We start from the raw sequence: 17,954 nt of genomic DNA, 5'->3' as shown, positions 1-17,954 counted from the left end.
AATATAATACATAGGCCTACTACTACTACTACTGCTACTACTACTACTTACTACTACTAATAATAGGGTGAGTATTGGTAAAGTGGGACATTTTCTGACACAGAATGGATGATAGAATGGATGATTGTCCTAAGATTAATTTTTCGCTGTCGACACTGGCAAATTGGGACGCCAAGACACGTAATTCTTTAATATAAAAATAGACAAATTAGAGAGAAATACAAATACCAATTTTATAAGAATAAGAGTAATTATATCAAGTATCAAATGTATTTATTGACATTTTTGTAATATGACCGTTAGTCCCAATCAATAGCCCCAATTTGATATTTTATGCCAACTTCATTGTATGGGAATTTGACAGAAAGAATACCATTAGGCTATACTTTTGCACAGCAATGGCTCCCCCGTCTGTTTCATTAAATGAACTGGCAAAATAACCACAGAGAGGACTGTGGGTTATTAGTATATGGCCATAGTTTTTCAATACAATAGTAGTACTATTTTTTCCTGATATTGAAGGTGCAACATTAGGCCAACACAAAAAAAACACTATTACACAACATTTCATGACAGGGGACAGATTGATAGTCTTGCGCGCCCAAATCCACCTTAAAGTCTTGGCCAAATAAAGACGTGTCGAAATTAACCTATTACGTCAAAATCAATATGCATGCGTCAGGGTTTTTCCCACCAACCGGTACTTCAGAATTAAACTACTATAAATATGCATGAACGGAGTAGATACGAATACGTGTGGCAGATAAATGCGAAACTAATTTTAAACAGCCCACAATCGATGCTGCGCTCACCTGCCTAGTTAGTTCCGCTGAGACCAACGCAGCACCTCAAAACTCATGTCTTATGTCAAAACTGTACCAGCCCTTACTCGGGCAGGCGTGGATATAAACGTCAGAAGACTGAATACTCTTTCTAACCGAAGAGCACAGTCCACCGTCGCCTCAACTCAGGCAGACCATGATGTCACCAACAGAGAGTCCTACTCTTCAAGGAAAAGCAGAAATGCTTCCTCCTCTCCAAAGATCTCTATTGACTTTGAGCTGACACAGGAAGCATACAAGAGTAAAGACAATTTAGAACTGCTCAGAAGTTTGGTGGTTTTCAAACTGTGCTCCTATGACCTTTTGGTTGATAAGAACAAGGAGGTATGGTATAATATCTGTGTGCTGAATCTGCATTAAGCTTGTATTTGTTTTGTTGCTGAGAAGCTCAAGTCGGCGAGACACACAAACTGTATTAGAGAAACTTTACTGCATGTGATCATGTGTCACCTCTACGTCCTGCTGTGGTGGTTTCACTTGCTGATCTGCCTGTCCTTTAGAAGGATCCCGACTTATAATAGAAGACAACACAGAAGGCCCAAATGACTTTCTAAAGGCAGGGCAATCTGCATTTTATAGAATATATAAGAAACAGAATACAATTGGAATTATTTCTCCAGTGAGGGAACTCTTATTTGATGCGGTATAAGAAAACATAAACAACGTTTGTTTAACATTCAGTTCGCCTAAAGGGTGTGCATACAGGTGCAGGCAGCGAGGAATCTATTACCTCTCTTCCAGTAAATCTGTCGTCTGCCTAGTATGCTGTGTGCCTGTATCCCTAGATAACGTTACCACCAAGCGGTCTATTTAGAGTGTGGAATTACTCCGTCTTATAGAACATAACTGTGCCTGACTTGCCCGGCCCTCCTCCCACTGTTTACTGTCATCATGAGGTTCTCACCTCAGTGAAATGTCCAAAAAACTGAAAAAAGACGGTGTTCATGGAAAATGCTATAACAATGTTACATAATCATTTATAAAGGCTTTATTGCCATTATTACCACACAATTATTGGCCACACAAGTAAATGGCGTGAACGAAATTGAAAGGAAATGTTTTCTTGTTTGCGGGGACTGCATTTAAATCGCACTATACCGCAGATCCTCAGCGCTACAGCTTGAAACGAGCTCTAAAATGCATTTCCCTTTTTTTCTTAGCTGATGGATATCAGTAAGTTCCTACTGGGGAAGAAGGCATTTGAGCAGTTTATGAAGATGACATTCTATGGCCAGTTTGTGGCGGGAGAGGACCACAAGTCCATCAAGTCTCTGATTCAAAAGAACAGGACCTTCGGAGTGGGCTCTGTCCTGGACTACAGTGTAGAGGAGGACCTCACACAAGAGGATGCAGTGACTAAAGAGATGGAGTAAGTAAATTGCTTATTACCCTCAACATGATGTTTCTAACCTATATAAAATGCTGTTCCACAACTTAATCAGAAGGAATATGAGTGGTGATGAATGTGATGAATGCATTTCCTGTCATCAGTAAGGTATTCGATAAGGATTAGGGAATATAGAAAGTACTGCAGTTCTGTGTTACTCACTTCTGAAAGCACACAAGCATTGTTTTAAGCAAAAAAAGTTCTATTTTTCACACATACAGATTTAGTTCCCCAAACTAATATAATTTCCTTATTTTGTATAAAATCAAAGGCATCCAAATCTAACCAGAGTGAATGACCACATATATGATTTTCCCCTCGTTTGAAGCCAGGGACATGCTATAATTTGATATCCCTCTTAGGATGTAAACACTAGTCTGTCCAGACCCCATTGGTCGGTTTGGTCAAGGCCCTCCTCGGTGGATTGTCTGGCCTCTCGGAACTCACTCTTCAGGAATTCTGTCACATGAGTTGATCCCAGCTCTGATATAAGCCTGTATGACAGGCCAGGAAAAACTTACACAACCGTTCTCTCTGAGGAGAGCTGTAGTTTTGATGTGTGAGATAATGGCACAATGTACTCACACTGTGAGATAGTTATGCTAAGAACATTTGTTTTTCTTCTTTGCTTAGTTTCCTGACATCTCTTTGAAGGACAACTTTATCTTTGAGGTTATATACTTATAAATAAATAAATAAGACATTTGGTCGGCATTTAGTCCAGTGAGAGAGATAAATAAAGCCGCTTAAATTGAAATTGAATTGAGAGAGAGAGAGGAACATGCTGCCAAAGGACTCTCTCTCTCTCTCTCTCTCTCTCTCTCTCTCTCTCTCTCTCTCTCTCTCTCTCAATACACATACAGTCACTTCATTGCTCTGCTTAATTTTCTCCTTTGTCTTTACTTTGTCTGCCATCAAAAGACATGGCCATCAAAATCTCAGTCAGGCCTCTCTGTTGGTAAATAAAACAGACCTGCAAGGCATACGCTAGGGAAAGGTAGCTAGTCTACTTTGATGCACTTCTATGACCCTCCAAAGAGAATCGCACTGATCAGCTAGAGTAGGACACAAACAACAGGAACGCTTGGCCTTCCAGGAGAATAAAATAGAAAAGTATAGAGGCTTCACAGGCCCATACATGTACACACAAATTATGCAAACCAACAACCAAACGATCACTCAGACATTTACAGTTCCATCCCAAGCATGTAAAACGTCTGGCACTTACAGTCCAGACATGCCATCATACCATTCAACCTCCTTCTGTTTAAGCGCACTGACAGTGACATCCAAAAACCCACCAAACCTAGCACCAATAACCACCAAAATACCCAATATAGTGTCCTGTGACGTCAGCCCTTGTGTCCTGTGATCTGTGATGGTGTAGTGTGTCTGAGTGCCCTTTCAGGAAGGTCAAAACATTGGCAGGGAGACAGCTCAGCTTCAGTCAATCTGGGGCCACCTGTGGGTAGATGTGTGCTATATACACTGACTTGTGCCTCAAGGGCAATATGGTTCATAGAATGGTGTTTATTTCTAGAAGTGGAACGGGGCTCGATGTGTGGTCACCAAGGAATTGAATGTGTGTGTGTCTGTGTGTGTACAGAGAGATATCTTAATATACTTTGTGTCCATAAGACTATAATACTAAACTTTGTGTCCATAACAAATTAATAAATTCTCCTCTCTTTTCTCATTGTCAGCTCATGTGTGTCTGCTACAGAGAAAGAAGGCATGAGTAAGTCCGTCCTTGTGTTTTTTTGCTCTCATTTGAGCCCAAACTATATGATGCAACTGGTTGCAATAGGGAGGAATGCTGATGTGTTTGCTTCCCCCTGCAGGCATGGACCACAGAGAAAAGCACTATAAGGCTCACCAACAGTTTGGGGACCGTCGAGGGGGAGTGACCCCCGCCAGGACATACTTCTACTCTGATGAGGCCAAGTGTGACCAACACATGGAGACCTTCCTAAAGTGTATCAAAGCATCTGGTACACCTGTGGATATAAACAATACGAAAAGGCTGGGTGGTTGGGATGGATTTTTTCATTCAGTGACTAATAGTAATAATAGTAATTACCATGTACCAATTTGTAGTTCCTTGGCATCATAACACTGACTAAAGGACACTCATAATCTCAAGACCGTAATTAGTACTCAGCAAAAATATCCCTCTATGTAACCTTACTGTTTAGACAACATTATGCAAAATGCATTAGCTTCCTATTCCCATGAATTTATATATTGCTGTTTTTGATTGATATTAGTTTGGCTTACACTGAGCATGTGTGACCTATCAACCTTCATCCAGGTGGGAGCTCAGTGGATGGCTTCTCTGCCATCAAGATGACTGCACTGGGACGACCTCAGTTCCTGGTAGTTAAGGGGGAACTCACCTCATTCAATATCAATGTGTAACACACACTTAGCTGATAGTTGACTCTCTGGTAAAGTGCTATAATGCTTGTATTTTGCTCTCTACCTCTATAGCTCCAGTTCTCGGAGGTGCTGGTGAAATGGAAGCGTTTCTTCAGCTTCCTAGCGGCACAGCAGGGGAGAGATGGCATGGAGGCTCTGGAGCAGAGGCTAGAGCTGCAGCCACTACAGGTACACAGAACACACATGGTTGGGGAGTAACAGTTCCGTTACCAGCAAAAATATTGTAATCAGCTTACAGATATTTTTGAAAAACTAGATGACTACTTATAGGATTACTTTTCAATTCAGAAAGAACGTTTTCTCAATGACTGTAACGAGTGCGCTGAAAGTCGTGAAGCAAGTGTTTTAATAAATAAACCAAAAAATAAACACGGAACACAAACAACGCACCGACATGAAACCGTTAATAACACCTGAGGAAAGAACCAAGGGGAGGGACAGATATAGGGAAGATAATCAAGGAGGTGATAGAGTCCAGGTGAGTGTCATGAGGCGCTGGTGCTCTCGACGATAGCGACAGATGTGCAGGATAATCAGCAGCCTGATGACCTAGAGGACGGAGAGGGGTATTACGTGACAGTACCCCCTCCCTGACGCGCGGATCCAGCCGCAAGACGCTGACAAAGGGGACGAACCCGGGGATCAGGAGCTGACCGGTTATCCCTGCTGAAGCGCGGGAACCTGTCACGTCGGCAGAGGCACGGGAACCTGTCGAGACTGCTGGGGTGCGAGAACCTGTCAGACCGGCTGAGGCAGGGGAGCCTGGCCATCTGGCTGAGGCATGAGAGCCTGTAGCGGCTCCCGGACCCGATGTAATTTACACTAGCACACAAAAAACACTCCCTGATTGCTTCCCTTAGGTGAGGTGTTATTCTGTAATGATGGGGCGGTGAGTCGAAAGCAGGTGCAGGTGAAACATTTTAATAAAACAACAAAACCAAGAACACAACACTAACATAAGGCAGTACGCCGAAACACAAGAACAGAGTTAATAACACCTGAGGAAAGAACCAAGGGGAGTGACAGATATAGGGAAGATAATCAAGGAGGTGATGGGGTCCAGGTAAGTGTCATGAAGGCATGACGCGCTTGACGATGGTGACAGGTGTGCGGGATTATCAGCAGCCTGATGACCTAGAGGCCGGAGAGGGAGTACTTGACAATGACATTCAAATCAGAATTGAAAAAAGGCGCAAGTTTAAATTTGTTCGGCGTGAGCGAGTCTGGCTACAAGTCAGAGACCACTATTTATAACGATACAAGGCGAGACCCAGATGCAGACACAGGAGGCAGATGGTTTGAGCTCTGATATTTATTATAGTTCAAGGGATAGACAAAAGGCAGGTCAGGGACAGGAAAGAGTTTATAGCCAGGGTGGAGTCCAAAATAGTACAGGGCAGCAGGCAGGTTCGCGGTCAGGGGCAGGCAGAGTGGTTAGGCAGGCTCGAGGTCAGGGGCAGGCAGAGTGGTTAGGCAGGCTCAGAGTCAAGACAGGCAAGGGTCAAAACCAGGAGGACGAGAAAAAGAGAGACTGGGGAAAAACGAGCTGAGAGAAAAAAACGCTGGTTGACTTGGCAAACAAGATGAACTAGTGCAGACAGACAGAAAACACAGGTAAAAATACCCAAGGGATAATGGGGAAGATGGTCGACAACTTGAAGGGGGTGGAGACAAGCACAAGGACAGATGAAACAGATTAGGGTGTGACACTATGATGACACACCAAACGCGTTTTATGGATCGCAGGAAAATAGGAATAGGTTTTGTAGGCTACAGTCCAAGCTATGTCTTCCAATGGTGCGACTGCTGTCGGCATCAAAAGATGATCAAACTTGAATAAACGCTTGGACAACAGCAGTGGTGGATATCACTTATTATTTATATCTACATAGCACATTGATGTGAATCACACTGCTGCTCTCTCATTTACCTATTTGTATTTGTATTTATTACAGATCCCCATTGGCTGCTGCCAAGGCAGCATCTACTCTTCCTGGGGTCTAGCAAACTTAAGGCAATTGTTTTATCATTTAAAACACACCATTATATTTCACAACAGATTTCACAACACATTAAGTGTGTGCCCTCAGGCCACTACTCTACTATCACATATCTAAAACACAAAATCCATGTGTATGTGTGTATAGTGTGTATGTTACCGTGTGTGTGTGTGTGTGTGTGTGTGTGTGTGTGTGTGTGTGTGTGTGTGTGTGTGTGTGTGTGTGTGTATCTGTGCGCCTTACAGATTGTGGTTGTTGGGGATCGCAGTTCACCAATATATATGTGTATTTTAACCCAATAATGGTAGAATTTAAGAAGGTTAAGCTGCTTATCAATCACTGTTTTTGTGACCAGTGGACAGTCAGTGAAAAATGTGCTCTTGAAACAGCTTTAGTGCGGTTCCCAGCCTATTGAATAAACGTTTGAGGGAGTTTCTCCTTTCTAAACTCCCTGTGGTATTGTGTTCAATACTGTCAAAAACGAGTTTAATTTAAGTGGGGCTTTTATTGCTCAATCTAATTCATGCTGATAAAGAAAACAGACACATGCTCAAACTTGCACACTTTTGATAGAATTATCCCAAACAGCTGCAAATTATGGGCATATCAAAGTGTCACCAACAAAAATCTAAGCAATTGGCCTATACCAAATGCAGCATATGGTTTTCATTTGTCACATGCGAATTGCACTTTTCAGTAGTGCTCAAAGCATGCCTTTACATGAGCGCAACATTTCTTTTTCAACTTGAAGCAATGTCCTCCATGACAACAAGACATAAACAACAGAGTAGGTTATTAAGTCCTTAGTGTTTGGGTTAAGTTCAGGTAAAACATTTTGACTAATCTATATTTCCAAGTCTTGAAGATCAAGGGTTATTAATTAATTGGAACGACATGACATCTGACAGACTTTGTTTTTTAATGTAAATATATGGCCTACTTGTATCATTATCTGTCGTAGAAAGCAGTGGGTTAGAAGAACCCTACATAACCAACCCATAAAGTAAAATGCAACATCCATTTATGGCCAGCTATGTAAACTCTCAAATGTATTTAGTCTGCAATAAATGTCATTCAATTGGTCATATTCATTTTTGTCTTCCTCTAATGCCTCTTAAGCGGAAAGCAAGCTAAAAGTAAGTGAACGTATAAACAGATTGTGTTACTGAGTTTGGGTAATCCAAAAGTTACGATTCTGATGACAATTTTTGGAAGGTAACTAGTAACCGTAACGGATTACATTTCGAAAGTAACCTACCCAACCCTGAGAACACAGTTGCTGTTCTTTAGGGTTTACAATGACTTGTGTATAGGTGATCACCCCTTGTTTGACCTATTTCATCCATTGAGATAACAATGTCGTACTATATATATACGGTCAAAAATGCCTATTTGTCCATACAGGAGTTTATGACCACGCTGGGGGCCACAGGTGACTTCCATGGCTGGTTCACTGGAGAGAAACAAGGATCAGGGTAAAAATAATACCTCTCGTTCGAGAAACTGTATTGTGCCATAGAGCAGTAGAACAATTGCCCTTGCATACTTTGTTGAAAAAGCCCCTTACAACAACTATATTTGACTTACTAAAAGCGGTCTCTCTCTGCGCCCCTTCAGAACCATTGACAGGCTGGACTGGAACAGCCTGATCGACGACAGAATAAAGATATCAGATCTGCTGGTTGTCCCAAATTTAGAGGTAAGCAAGGCACGGCAATGGCAACAAACGTGCTCTAGAAGATAGAAGATACCGCTTGGTTTCAAACTCAAGTGGTTCTGTAAACACCTCCAAACCCTGTCAATTGTCTGAGTAAATACGTTGGGAAGATTGACCATTCAGTTTAGAGTTGATCCCAGAATGGTGAAAGAATGTTTGAAAAGAGTTACACCTCTTGTGACACACTGGGCCTGACATGGTTTGAATTGGCACGTCATTCCCTATGTAAGCATTAACACATGACAGCTGTGCAATTCCAAGGAATAACCACACACTTCAGCGGTGTGAGAAGGCTTGAGGCCGTGTGTTAATACTTACTTATCTTAGCTTAAGACAAAGCCAGTCTGTTGAAGGTAAAGGCCCTCAGGTCTTTGTGTGTGTGGGCTGTCTCCAGTGTTAGCTCAGACAGTGTTATTCATTGAGCCTCAGGTAAGGTATTTTAGGCTCTCCTTTCTTTGTTTGTCCAGACTGGTCAGCTGGAGCCCCTGCTCAATAAGTTCACAGAGGAGGAGGAGAAACAGATGAAGAGGATGCTCCAGAGGCTGGACGTACTTGCCAATGTAAACACAGGGAGGTCAAAATGCTATATGAAACCATGCTTATGTTATCTTCAGCCATGTTATGCTATGTCACGTTACATCACGCCAGGTCGTCTTATCATCTCATAATTAGCTACCGGTTCAGTTTCCTTGATTTATTGAGAAAAGCTCTGAGCTCATGTGTGGATTGAAGTGGAACTCACCTGTTCTGGCTGTCTGTGTTGCAGCATGCAGAGGAGCACAGTGTTCGTCTGATGGTGGATGCAGAGCAGACCTACTTCCAGCCCGCCATCAGCACACTGACTGTGGAGATGCAGAGGATCTACAATAGAGGGAAACCTGTCATCTTCAACACCTACCAGTGCTACCTCAAGGTTAGGGACCCATGACGTTGCCATCCTTCCAAGTCTTGTTTGTCACATCACAAGGAAGTTGAAGCCTGGGAGCTGAGGCTACTAGAGACCCTGTCACTGAGTTTCTATGCACATGCATGTAGTCATGTCTTACCAGCAGCTCTCTGAAACACATCATTTGAAGGTTTGATCATAAACAGCTTATACGCCATTATCATACAGATGACCGGTGTCCCTAATATCCCTCCTTTACTTCCTTCCTCTCGCTTTCTCTACCATTGTAGGAGGCCTATGATATGGTGACCATGGATGTTGAGTTGTCGAGGCGTGAGGGATGGTTTTTTGGGGCCAAGCTGGTGCGTGGGGCTTATATGTACCAGGAGAGGAGCAGAGCGGAGGAGATCGGATACGAGGACCCCATCAACCCTGACTATGAGACCACTAACATGATGTACCACAAGTAAGGGATGGATATGCTTATTTAGTTACTCACTGTGCTTAAATAAATACTGTACTTAAAACATTCTTCAATTCGTATTGAATAGCAATTGTTTTTAAGAACCTGTTAAAATGCTGAATGACCTATAAAGTAAATTCTCTGACTTGACCAAATGTAGAGCACTATGAGGAATTTTTCAGTAACATCGTTTCACACAGAGAGCATGTTGGTTTGTATTTTTTTTATTTTAGTCATTCAGCAGACACTCTTATCCAGAGCGACTTACAGGAGCATCTAGGGTTAAGTGCCTTGCTCAGGGGCACATCGACCAATTTCTCACCTAGTCGGCTCAGTGATTCAAACTACAACCTTTCAGTTACTGTCCCAACGCTCTTAACCGTTAGGATACCTGTAGTTTACTTAACATGTCTGTCATGTCTGTACTCTAAGGTGTCTAGACTACATCCTCGATGAGATTGTACTGAACAGAAATGCCAATGTCATGGTTGCTTCTCACAATGAGGACACAGTGAAGCACACCCTCAGGAGGCAAGTCTCATTACTGCACTGCATGGCCTTAGACACACTGAGGATGGCTCTCTGCCAAGTTTTCCTGCTCAAACTCTGACACACGTAGTTATTGCATTTCTATAGAGTTTTTCTCATGTTTAAAGCATATACTATGTACATTCATGGCCAAAAGGTTTGAGAATGACACAAATATTGTCACGACTTCTGCCGAAGTCGTTGCCTCTCCTTGTTCGGGCGGTGCTCGGCGTTCGACGTCACCGGTCTTCTAGCTTCCATTTTTAATTTTCCATTAATTTAGTCTTTTCTTTCCACACACCTGTTTTCAATCCCATTCATTACCTGTTGTGTATTTAACCCTCTGTTTCCCCTCATGTCTTTGTCAGAGATTGTTTATTGTCAGTGTAGTGTTGTTTGTTGTATAGGTGCGCGACGGGTCTTCGTACCCATATTTTGTTTATGTTCTTTTCCTGTTTAGTGTTATGGAGCATGTTACTAGGACATTATTAAAAGACTCCATTTTACACTCCGTTTGACTCTCCTGCGCCTGACTTCCCTGCCACCTATACACATATGCCTGACAAATATTAATTTTCACAAAGTCTGCTGCCTCAGTTTGTATGATGGCAATTTGCATATACTCCAGAATGTTATGAAGAGTGATCAGATGAATTGCAATTAATTGCAATTAATTGCAAAGTCCCTCCCTCTTGGGTGGCGTGACAGTTTGATTGTGTCTGCTGGGCTGCAGAAGTTTTGTTTGTTTTCAGCGTGTGTAGTTTATCAAGTATTTAACTCAATCATCGGTGTGATCGCTTTAGGTCGTGGTTGTTTTCGTTTGGGCCCGCTCCCGTTATGGATCGAATGGATTAGTAGCAACATTGTTGCGAAGCTTTAACATACAAACCATCGGACAGTCAGACAGTACACCGGCATGCCTGAAGACCACAGTTTTTCTCTCTCTTTCTCTTCCCTCTATCGCAACAGACTCTCTATTTTTCAAATGCACTCCCCATTGAAGTTCATTAGAGCTGGACTATTATTGGCCGGCCAGAAGTATTTGGGTGGACATTTTAGTTAAAAGGGAGGTTGCTTGCAAGTTGTGTATTGTTATGTGAACTGTATTGAGGTCAGGTGTACTAATGACATGTGGCAGAGAAGATTGTTGACATTTTTGAGGCCTTTGTTGTGTCTATGAACACCCCCCACATTCATACCCTCTGCACTCATCCACTGGAAGATAATACAGATTATTGCAAATCCTCTGTCGATGACTGGGTTCGTTCTTGTATGAAGTTGCTGTTCAATTGCTCTGCCATTATTAGTATTATTGTATGAGGTATTCTTATTGGGGTTACCCCTGTGCTGTGATGTGGGTTTTATATGGTGTGCATTCTCTTTTCTCTCCACTGGCTATCTGGTAAACAGGCTACACTCTAAGCAGTCTCTTCTGCTGATGTGTGTGGGTCTGGTAGTGGTACTCTCTCTATTCTACTATTTTCCTTTCGGCATGGTTAATACCAGCATGGCGCCCGAACAAAATCTTTCTTTACCCCTCTCTAATAAATACCGCTACAATGCTGATTGAGTTTGAATAACAGACTGGAAACTTCAAAAGGAGTGTGGTGCTTGCGATCATTGTTCTTCCTCTGTCAATCATGGTTACCTGCAAGGAAACACGTGCCGTCATCTTTGCTTTGCACAAAAAGGTCTTCACAGGCAAGGATATTGCTGCCAGTAAGATAGCACCTAAATCAACCATTTATCGGATCATCAAAAACTTCAAGGAGAGCGGTTCCAATTGTTGTGAAGAAGGCTTCAGGGCGCCCAAGAAAGTCCAGCAAGCTCCAGGACCGTCTCCTAAAGTTGATTCCGTTGCGGGATCGGGGCACCACCAGTACAGAGCTTGCTCAGAAATGGCTTCAGGCAGGTGTGAGTGCATCTGCATGCACAGTGAGGCAAAGACTTTTGGAGGATGGCTTGGTGTCAAGAAGGGCAGCAAAGAAGCCACTTTCCCTTTCCGATTGTTTGGGGCATTTGGAAAAAAGCTTGTCCGGAGAAGACAAGGTGAGCGCTACCATCAGTCCTGTGTCATGCCAACAGTGAAGCATCCAGAGACCATTCATCCTTGGGGTTGCTTCTCAGCCAAGGGAGTGGGCTCACTCACAATTTTGCCTAAGAACACAGCTATGAATAAAGAATGGTACCAACACATCCTCCGAGAGCAACTTCTTCCAACCATCCAGGAACAGTTTTGTGACGAACAACGCCTTTTCCAGCATGATGGAGCACCTTACCATAAGGCAAAAGTGATAACTAAGTGGGAACAAATCATCGATATTTTGGGTCCATGGCCAGGAAACTCCCCAGAACTTAATCCCATTGAGAACTTGTGGTCAATCCTCAAGAGGCGGGTGGACAAACAAAAAGCAACAAATTTTGACAAACTCCAAGCATTGATTATGCAAGAATGGGCTGCCATCAGTCAGTGACCCAGAAGTTAATTGACAGCATGCCAGGGCGGATTGCAGAGATCTTGAAAAAGAATGGTCAACACTGCAAATATTTACTCTTTGCATCAACTTCATGTAATTGTCAATAAAAGCCTTTGACACTTATGAAATGCTTGTAATTATTCTTGAGTATTCCACAGTAACATCTGACAAAAATATCTAAAGACACCAAAGCAGCAAACTTTGTGGAAATTAATATTTGTGTCATTCTCAAAACGTTTGGCCACGACTGTACAGTTGAAGTCGGAAGTTTACATACACCTTAGCCAAATAAACTCAGTTTTTCAGAATTCCTGATATTTAATCCTAGTAAAGATTCCCTGTTTTAGGTCAGTTAGGATCACCACTTTATTTTAAGAATGTGAAATGTCTGAATAATAGTTGAGAGAGATTTATTTCAGCTTTTATTTCTTTCATCACATACCCAGTGGGTCAGAAGTTTACATACACTCAAGCCTCCTCCTTTTTCCTCCAAACATAGCAATGGTCATTATGGCCAAACAGTTCAATTTTTTCTTTCATCAGACCAGAGGACATTTCTCCAAAACGTGCAATCTTTACCCATGTGCAGTTGCAAACCGTAGTCTGGCATTTTTATGGCGGATTTGGAGCAGTGGCTTCTTTCTTGCTGAGCGGCCTTTCAGGTTATGTCGATTATAGAACTTGTTTTACTGTGGATATAGATACTTTTGTACCTGTTTCCTCCAGCATCTTCACAAGGTCCTTTGCTGTTCTGAGATTGCACTTTTCGCACCAAAATATGTTCATCTCTAGGAGACAGAACGCGTCTTCTTCCTGAGCGATATGACAGCTGCGCATTCCCATTGTGTTTATACTCGCGTACTATTGTTTGTACAGATGAACGTGGTACCTTCAGGCATTTGGAAATTGCTCCCAAGGATGAACCAGACTTGTGGAGGTCTTGGCTGATGTATTTTTATTTTACCATGATGGCAAGCAAAGAGGCACTGGGTTTGTAGGTAGGCCTTTCAAAAATACACCCACAGGTACACCTCCAATTGACTCAAATGATATCAATTAGCCTATCAGAAGCTTCTAAAGCCATGACATAATTTTATGGAATTTTCCAAGCAGTTTAAAGGCACAGTCAATTTAGTGTATGTAAACTTCTGACCCACTGGAATTGTGATACAGTGAAATAATCTGTAAACAGTTTTTGGAAAAATTACTTGTGTTATGCACAAAGTAGATATCCTAACCAACTTGCCAAAACTATAGTTTGTTAACAAGAAATTTGTGGAGTGGTTGAAAAACGATTTTTAATGACTCCAACTGTGTGTGTAAAGCTAATGTGTCCCTTTCACCATTAGTGCAGCTAGAGTTGTTTGCACATACAGTAACAAAATGTGTCCAAAGGAAGTCTCTGTATGCCCGGGTACCTCATCTCTTAGTTTCATAGACTGTCTCTTCGTCACTATCACATACCATACAAATATAACTTGTACTTATAATTTTCCTTTTCCTCTTGTTGACACAGGATGAATGAGTTGGGCCTGACTCCCATGGAGAACAAGGTGTACTTTGGACAGCTGCTGGGCATGTGCGACCAAATCAGCTTCCCATTGGGTGAGACTAACTGACTGATTGGTTAATTGTTGATTGGTTAGCTTCACAATGGTCCAAGTTTGCTCTTCCCATGCCTACAGGACAGATTATTGGGATGCAGGGACAGACAGAGCTCTCTGACCTCACAGAGCACTGCTGATTTGATGGCCTTTTGGCCCTGTTTAGATTCCATAGGATTTGTATTGGTATTTCCCAATAGCAGTCAGTTATTTGTGTTGACACATGGAACCTCATGACCCTGCAATGTGCACATATGGAGTTCTGGGACTTGCACTGACACTTTATTGACAAATTGGCCATGACTGGTGTTGGCTCACAGCACTAGTTTGTCAATCATAGACATTGTATTGTAACTAAATCAGGGATGATCAACTGAGGTGCTGGGGAGCCACAGGATGTGAAGGCTTTTGCTCCATCCTAGCGAAGATACTACTGGTTCAACTTTGTGTGGTCTAAAATTTAAGTGCACGATTAGTTGAATAAATTCCCAACTCACTAATTCCATTACACTAGCCAAGTATAATATTTTTGGGGTATGTACTGAAAAGCTGCCCCAATAAATGTCATTCTCTCCCCCTCTGTCTCTCTCTGCTCCAGGCCAGGCAGGTTTCCCGGTCTATAAATATGTTCCATACGGGCCGGTGAATGAGGTGATACCGTACTTATCCCGTCGTGCCCAGGAGAACAGGGGCTTCATGAAGGGTTCCCAGAGGGAGAGGGCACTTCTGTGGAAGGAGCTAAAACGCAGGCTGGCCTCAGGACAGGTATTCTACAGACCTCAGCCTGAACCGGGTCTATGAAATTACAGCTAGCTAGCTGTCTGTCTGTGCTGTGTCATGACGTTGACCTCTTTGAGTATAGCAACCCCATCCCCTCTCCCTGCCACCCCCCTTGCCTCCTTCAACAAGGCTGCTGTGGTCAGAGGTCGTAAATTCCTGAGAAGACCTCATGGACACACCGTTATAGAGAGTAGTCTGTCATGGAGACAAAGTAAATCCTTCCACCTCACAGAACTTGAGGTACGAACAAATTTCATGCTCCGGAGAAAGTGTAAAAGATTGGTGAAGAATCCAGCTACGTACTGGTCCGTTTGTCACAACTTGGGAAGCTCATGGGAGACTGTGTGGCCACATTACCATAACGTTGTTTATATAATAGCCCCAGATAAAGGGTTTACATCAAATTGTTGTATAAGATGAATGAGTGAGTATGATACTGTTTACACAATTTTACAATGTGATTTTGGACTGTTTGATGAAGGAAAACTAAAAAAGGGATTGGATTTGAACTAAATCAGAGGACCGCCCCTGAGCCCAGTTAGGGTCAGACATCCTGGGACAGCCCTTTTCTGCCATTCTGAATAAAACCCAACTTTGAGAAATTATCACCAGACCATGTTTTTCTCCATTAGGAGGGGGACAAAGGTTGCAGATCATTGCTGAATCTTTTAACCATACCACGTGGTTAAACTCTTAGACTATCAATACCGACAGAATGAGAACAAGTCTTTGATATTAATTACTAGTCTGCAGCTAGGAATTTGGTATCATCGAACGCGAAGAACGACAACTGCCGAAACATCCATTCTATAACGAATGTCACTTTGAACTATCCCCTTTAACCAAGACAGAGAGAGAGGGAGAGAAACGGACAATTCTACAAAGAAAAACTTTTCACCAGCGATCAAGACGACACACTGAGCGTAAATATATATATTGATTGCAATTGTTCCCGAATGAGTGAGCGTTCATGTGTAAAGGATTAGCATTTTAATTGTGGCTTGTGCATATTCTCCTATCATTTCATGTAACCACATTTACCATGTTTGTTTGTTTATGCATTTCTGTGAATTACTTAGTTAGTAATAAATTAATTATTTAAGACAATTGATATATGGATGACTCATAGTGAAGACTGGGTTCGTGCAGATAACCAACAATTTACGACGTTTGGAAGGTGACTGACGTGAGGTAAAATAAATCATTAATCAGAAGACTATTGATCAGATATGAAAATATCTGAAAGGTTATATTTGGAAATTGTAACTTTGTAATCTGAATTACTTTCCTTGGTGCCCCGACTTCCTAGTTAATTACAGTTACATGATTATTCAGTTTAATCACGTAATACTAATTACAGGAATCTTTGATAAAAACTAAGTTTTTAATGATAGTAAAGACACGACAGCTGCTTACTCTCTTTCTAGTCCTCTCTCTTTCTGTCATGTTCTCTGTCTTATTCTTATCAATTACCTCTCGCTCTTTTAATCTCCCCCCCAACCATCTTTCTTCCTCTCTCTTTCCCCCACTTCCCTTTCTTCCTCTCTCTTAATTCTCTATATGAGCATTCCTCTTGGTGTCCTCAGCATCCTCAGAGCGCTGCATATATCATATGGGCATCTTTACTACTCTAACAGGACTCCCTAAAATGTCAGGCTGGCCCAGACTACCCGTCACTCGCTGCTTTTTATAGCTCTATTTATCCTGGAGAGGGACAACAGTAATAAAAACATTGCAGGCTTGATTTAAGTGGCAGTAAAATATCCATCAATATCCTTTTTACTTTATAATGCTTCTTGAGAATACAAAACCCTCTGAGGAGTATTTCTGTAGATTTCCTACATCATGTTTTAAAGATAGTATCATATAGTATTCTTTGGGAAATGTATACTGTACATAAATCTATGGTGAGAATGTATACTTGTCTACACACACCGGTGCCTCTGTAGTACTGCATTAAATATTGCTCTCATAGACAGAGCTACTTTAGTTTGAATCAATAAGAGTCTTTTGTAACTAAATTGTGTAAAGGGTCTGGAGGGTTGGTTCTCCGGTAGCCTTGTTTCTTTTGCGTTCATATCCAGGGATGCAATTACAGTATTGTATATGATTCTGGACATCAAATAACTGATACTGACTGTGCTATTTATTTGTCCATTTGGCATGTAAATTAATTACATTTTAAATGTGTTGGATTTTACACTCCAAAATAAAAGAGAGCCGCACACTGTAGGAGCTCAGATGCAAAAATGTAATTACCAACGTTTCGACAGCCAAGCTGTCTTCATCAGGCTATAATCAAACACTGCAGGATGACTCATTTATATAGTGTCAAAAGACACAGGTGTCTGTAATCATGGCCAAGAGTGGCCAAATATCATTGGTTTATCAAATATTAAAATGGCATACAAAGAACAGCATACAAGCAATAAATGGATAGCATACGATCCTAAATGAATTTTTAACTACACAAGCTTACAAACAATTACAATGGCAAAGTCACAATAATCACAAGAATGGCTTCAGATCTTACACTCCAACCTTGTCTCTTGTAAATATACTTAAGCTATCTGTGAAAAGTCATTCATTTTGTTTATTCAAAATGTGTTTCACGAAGTGAGTTTATAACCAAAATGGCTGACAAGAAGAATGTATGGAAAAATGCACAAGGCCTCAACAAGTCTTGTACAAGTTGAAAGTAAATTGAGAAATCACAAAGTTATCGTCCTCTTTTGATAGCCCAGCTTTTAAGTTAGACTCCCAGTATGGGTCATTTTGTGTGATAATTGTAGGCTAATGCCTGTTTCATTACTGACAGTCTATTAATATCT

At 41.7% G+C, this 17,954-nt stretch overlaps 1 protein-coding gene across 1 annotated transcript; it reads left to right on the top strand.

Annotated features, from left to right (window-relative positions):
• Positions 1 to 742: 742 nt before the first annotated feature.
• prodhb (proline dehydrogenase (oxidase) 1b) lies at positions 743 to 16,230 on the top strand. Its single transcript, XM_035786254.2, has 14 exons — positions 743 to 1,166; positions 2,003 to 2,211; positions 3,933 to 3,967; positions 4,071 to 4,220; positions 4,541 to 4,605; positions 4,720 to 4,836; positions 8,073 to 8,143; positions 8,286 to 8,367; positions 8,853 to 8,945; positions 9,152 to 9,298; positions 9,562 to 9,737; positions 10,167 to 10,265; positions 14,256 to 14,344; positions 14,942 to 16,230. The coding sequence occupies exons 1-14, from the start codon at positions 858 to 860 to the stop codon at positions 15,142 to 15,144; spliced, it is 1,845 nt and encodes a 614-aa protein (XP_035642147.1). The 5' UTR covers positions 743 to 857; the 3' UTR covers positions 15,145 to 16,230.
• Positions 16,231 to 17,954: the final 1,724 nt, after the last annotated feature.

This window comes from Oncorhynchus keta, chromosome 14 (genome assembly GCF_023373465.1).
Source record: "Oncorhynchus keta strain PuntledgeMale-10-30-2019 chromosome 14, Oket_V2, whole genome shotgun sequence".
NCBI lineage: Eukaryota > Metazoa > Chordata > Actinopteri > Salmoniformes > Salmonidae > Oncorhynchus > Oncorhynchus keta.
Note: the sequence above shows the minus strand (reverse complement) of the source record. Positions and strands in the feature narration are given on the sequence as shown.

Coding starts and splice junctions, on each gene's coding strand:
- prodhb (XM_035786254.2), top strand. CDS start 858: ATGTCTTATGTCAAAACTGTACCAGCCCTTACTCGGGCAGGCGTGGAT. Junction 8,144..8,285: donor GGAGAGAAACAAGGATCAGG/GTAAAAATAATA, acceptor GCGCCCCTTCAG/AACCATTGACAGGCTGGACT. Junction 10,266..14,255: donor GTGAAGCACACCCTCAGGAG/GCAAGTCTCATT, acceptor TTGTTGACACAG/GATGAATGAGTTGGGCCTGA.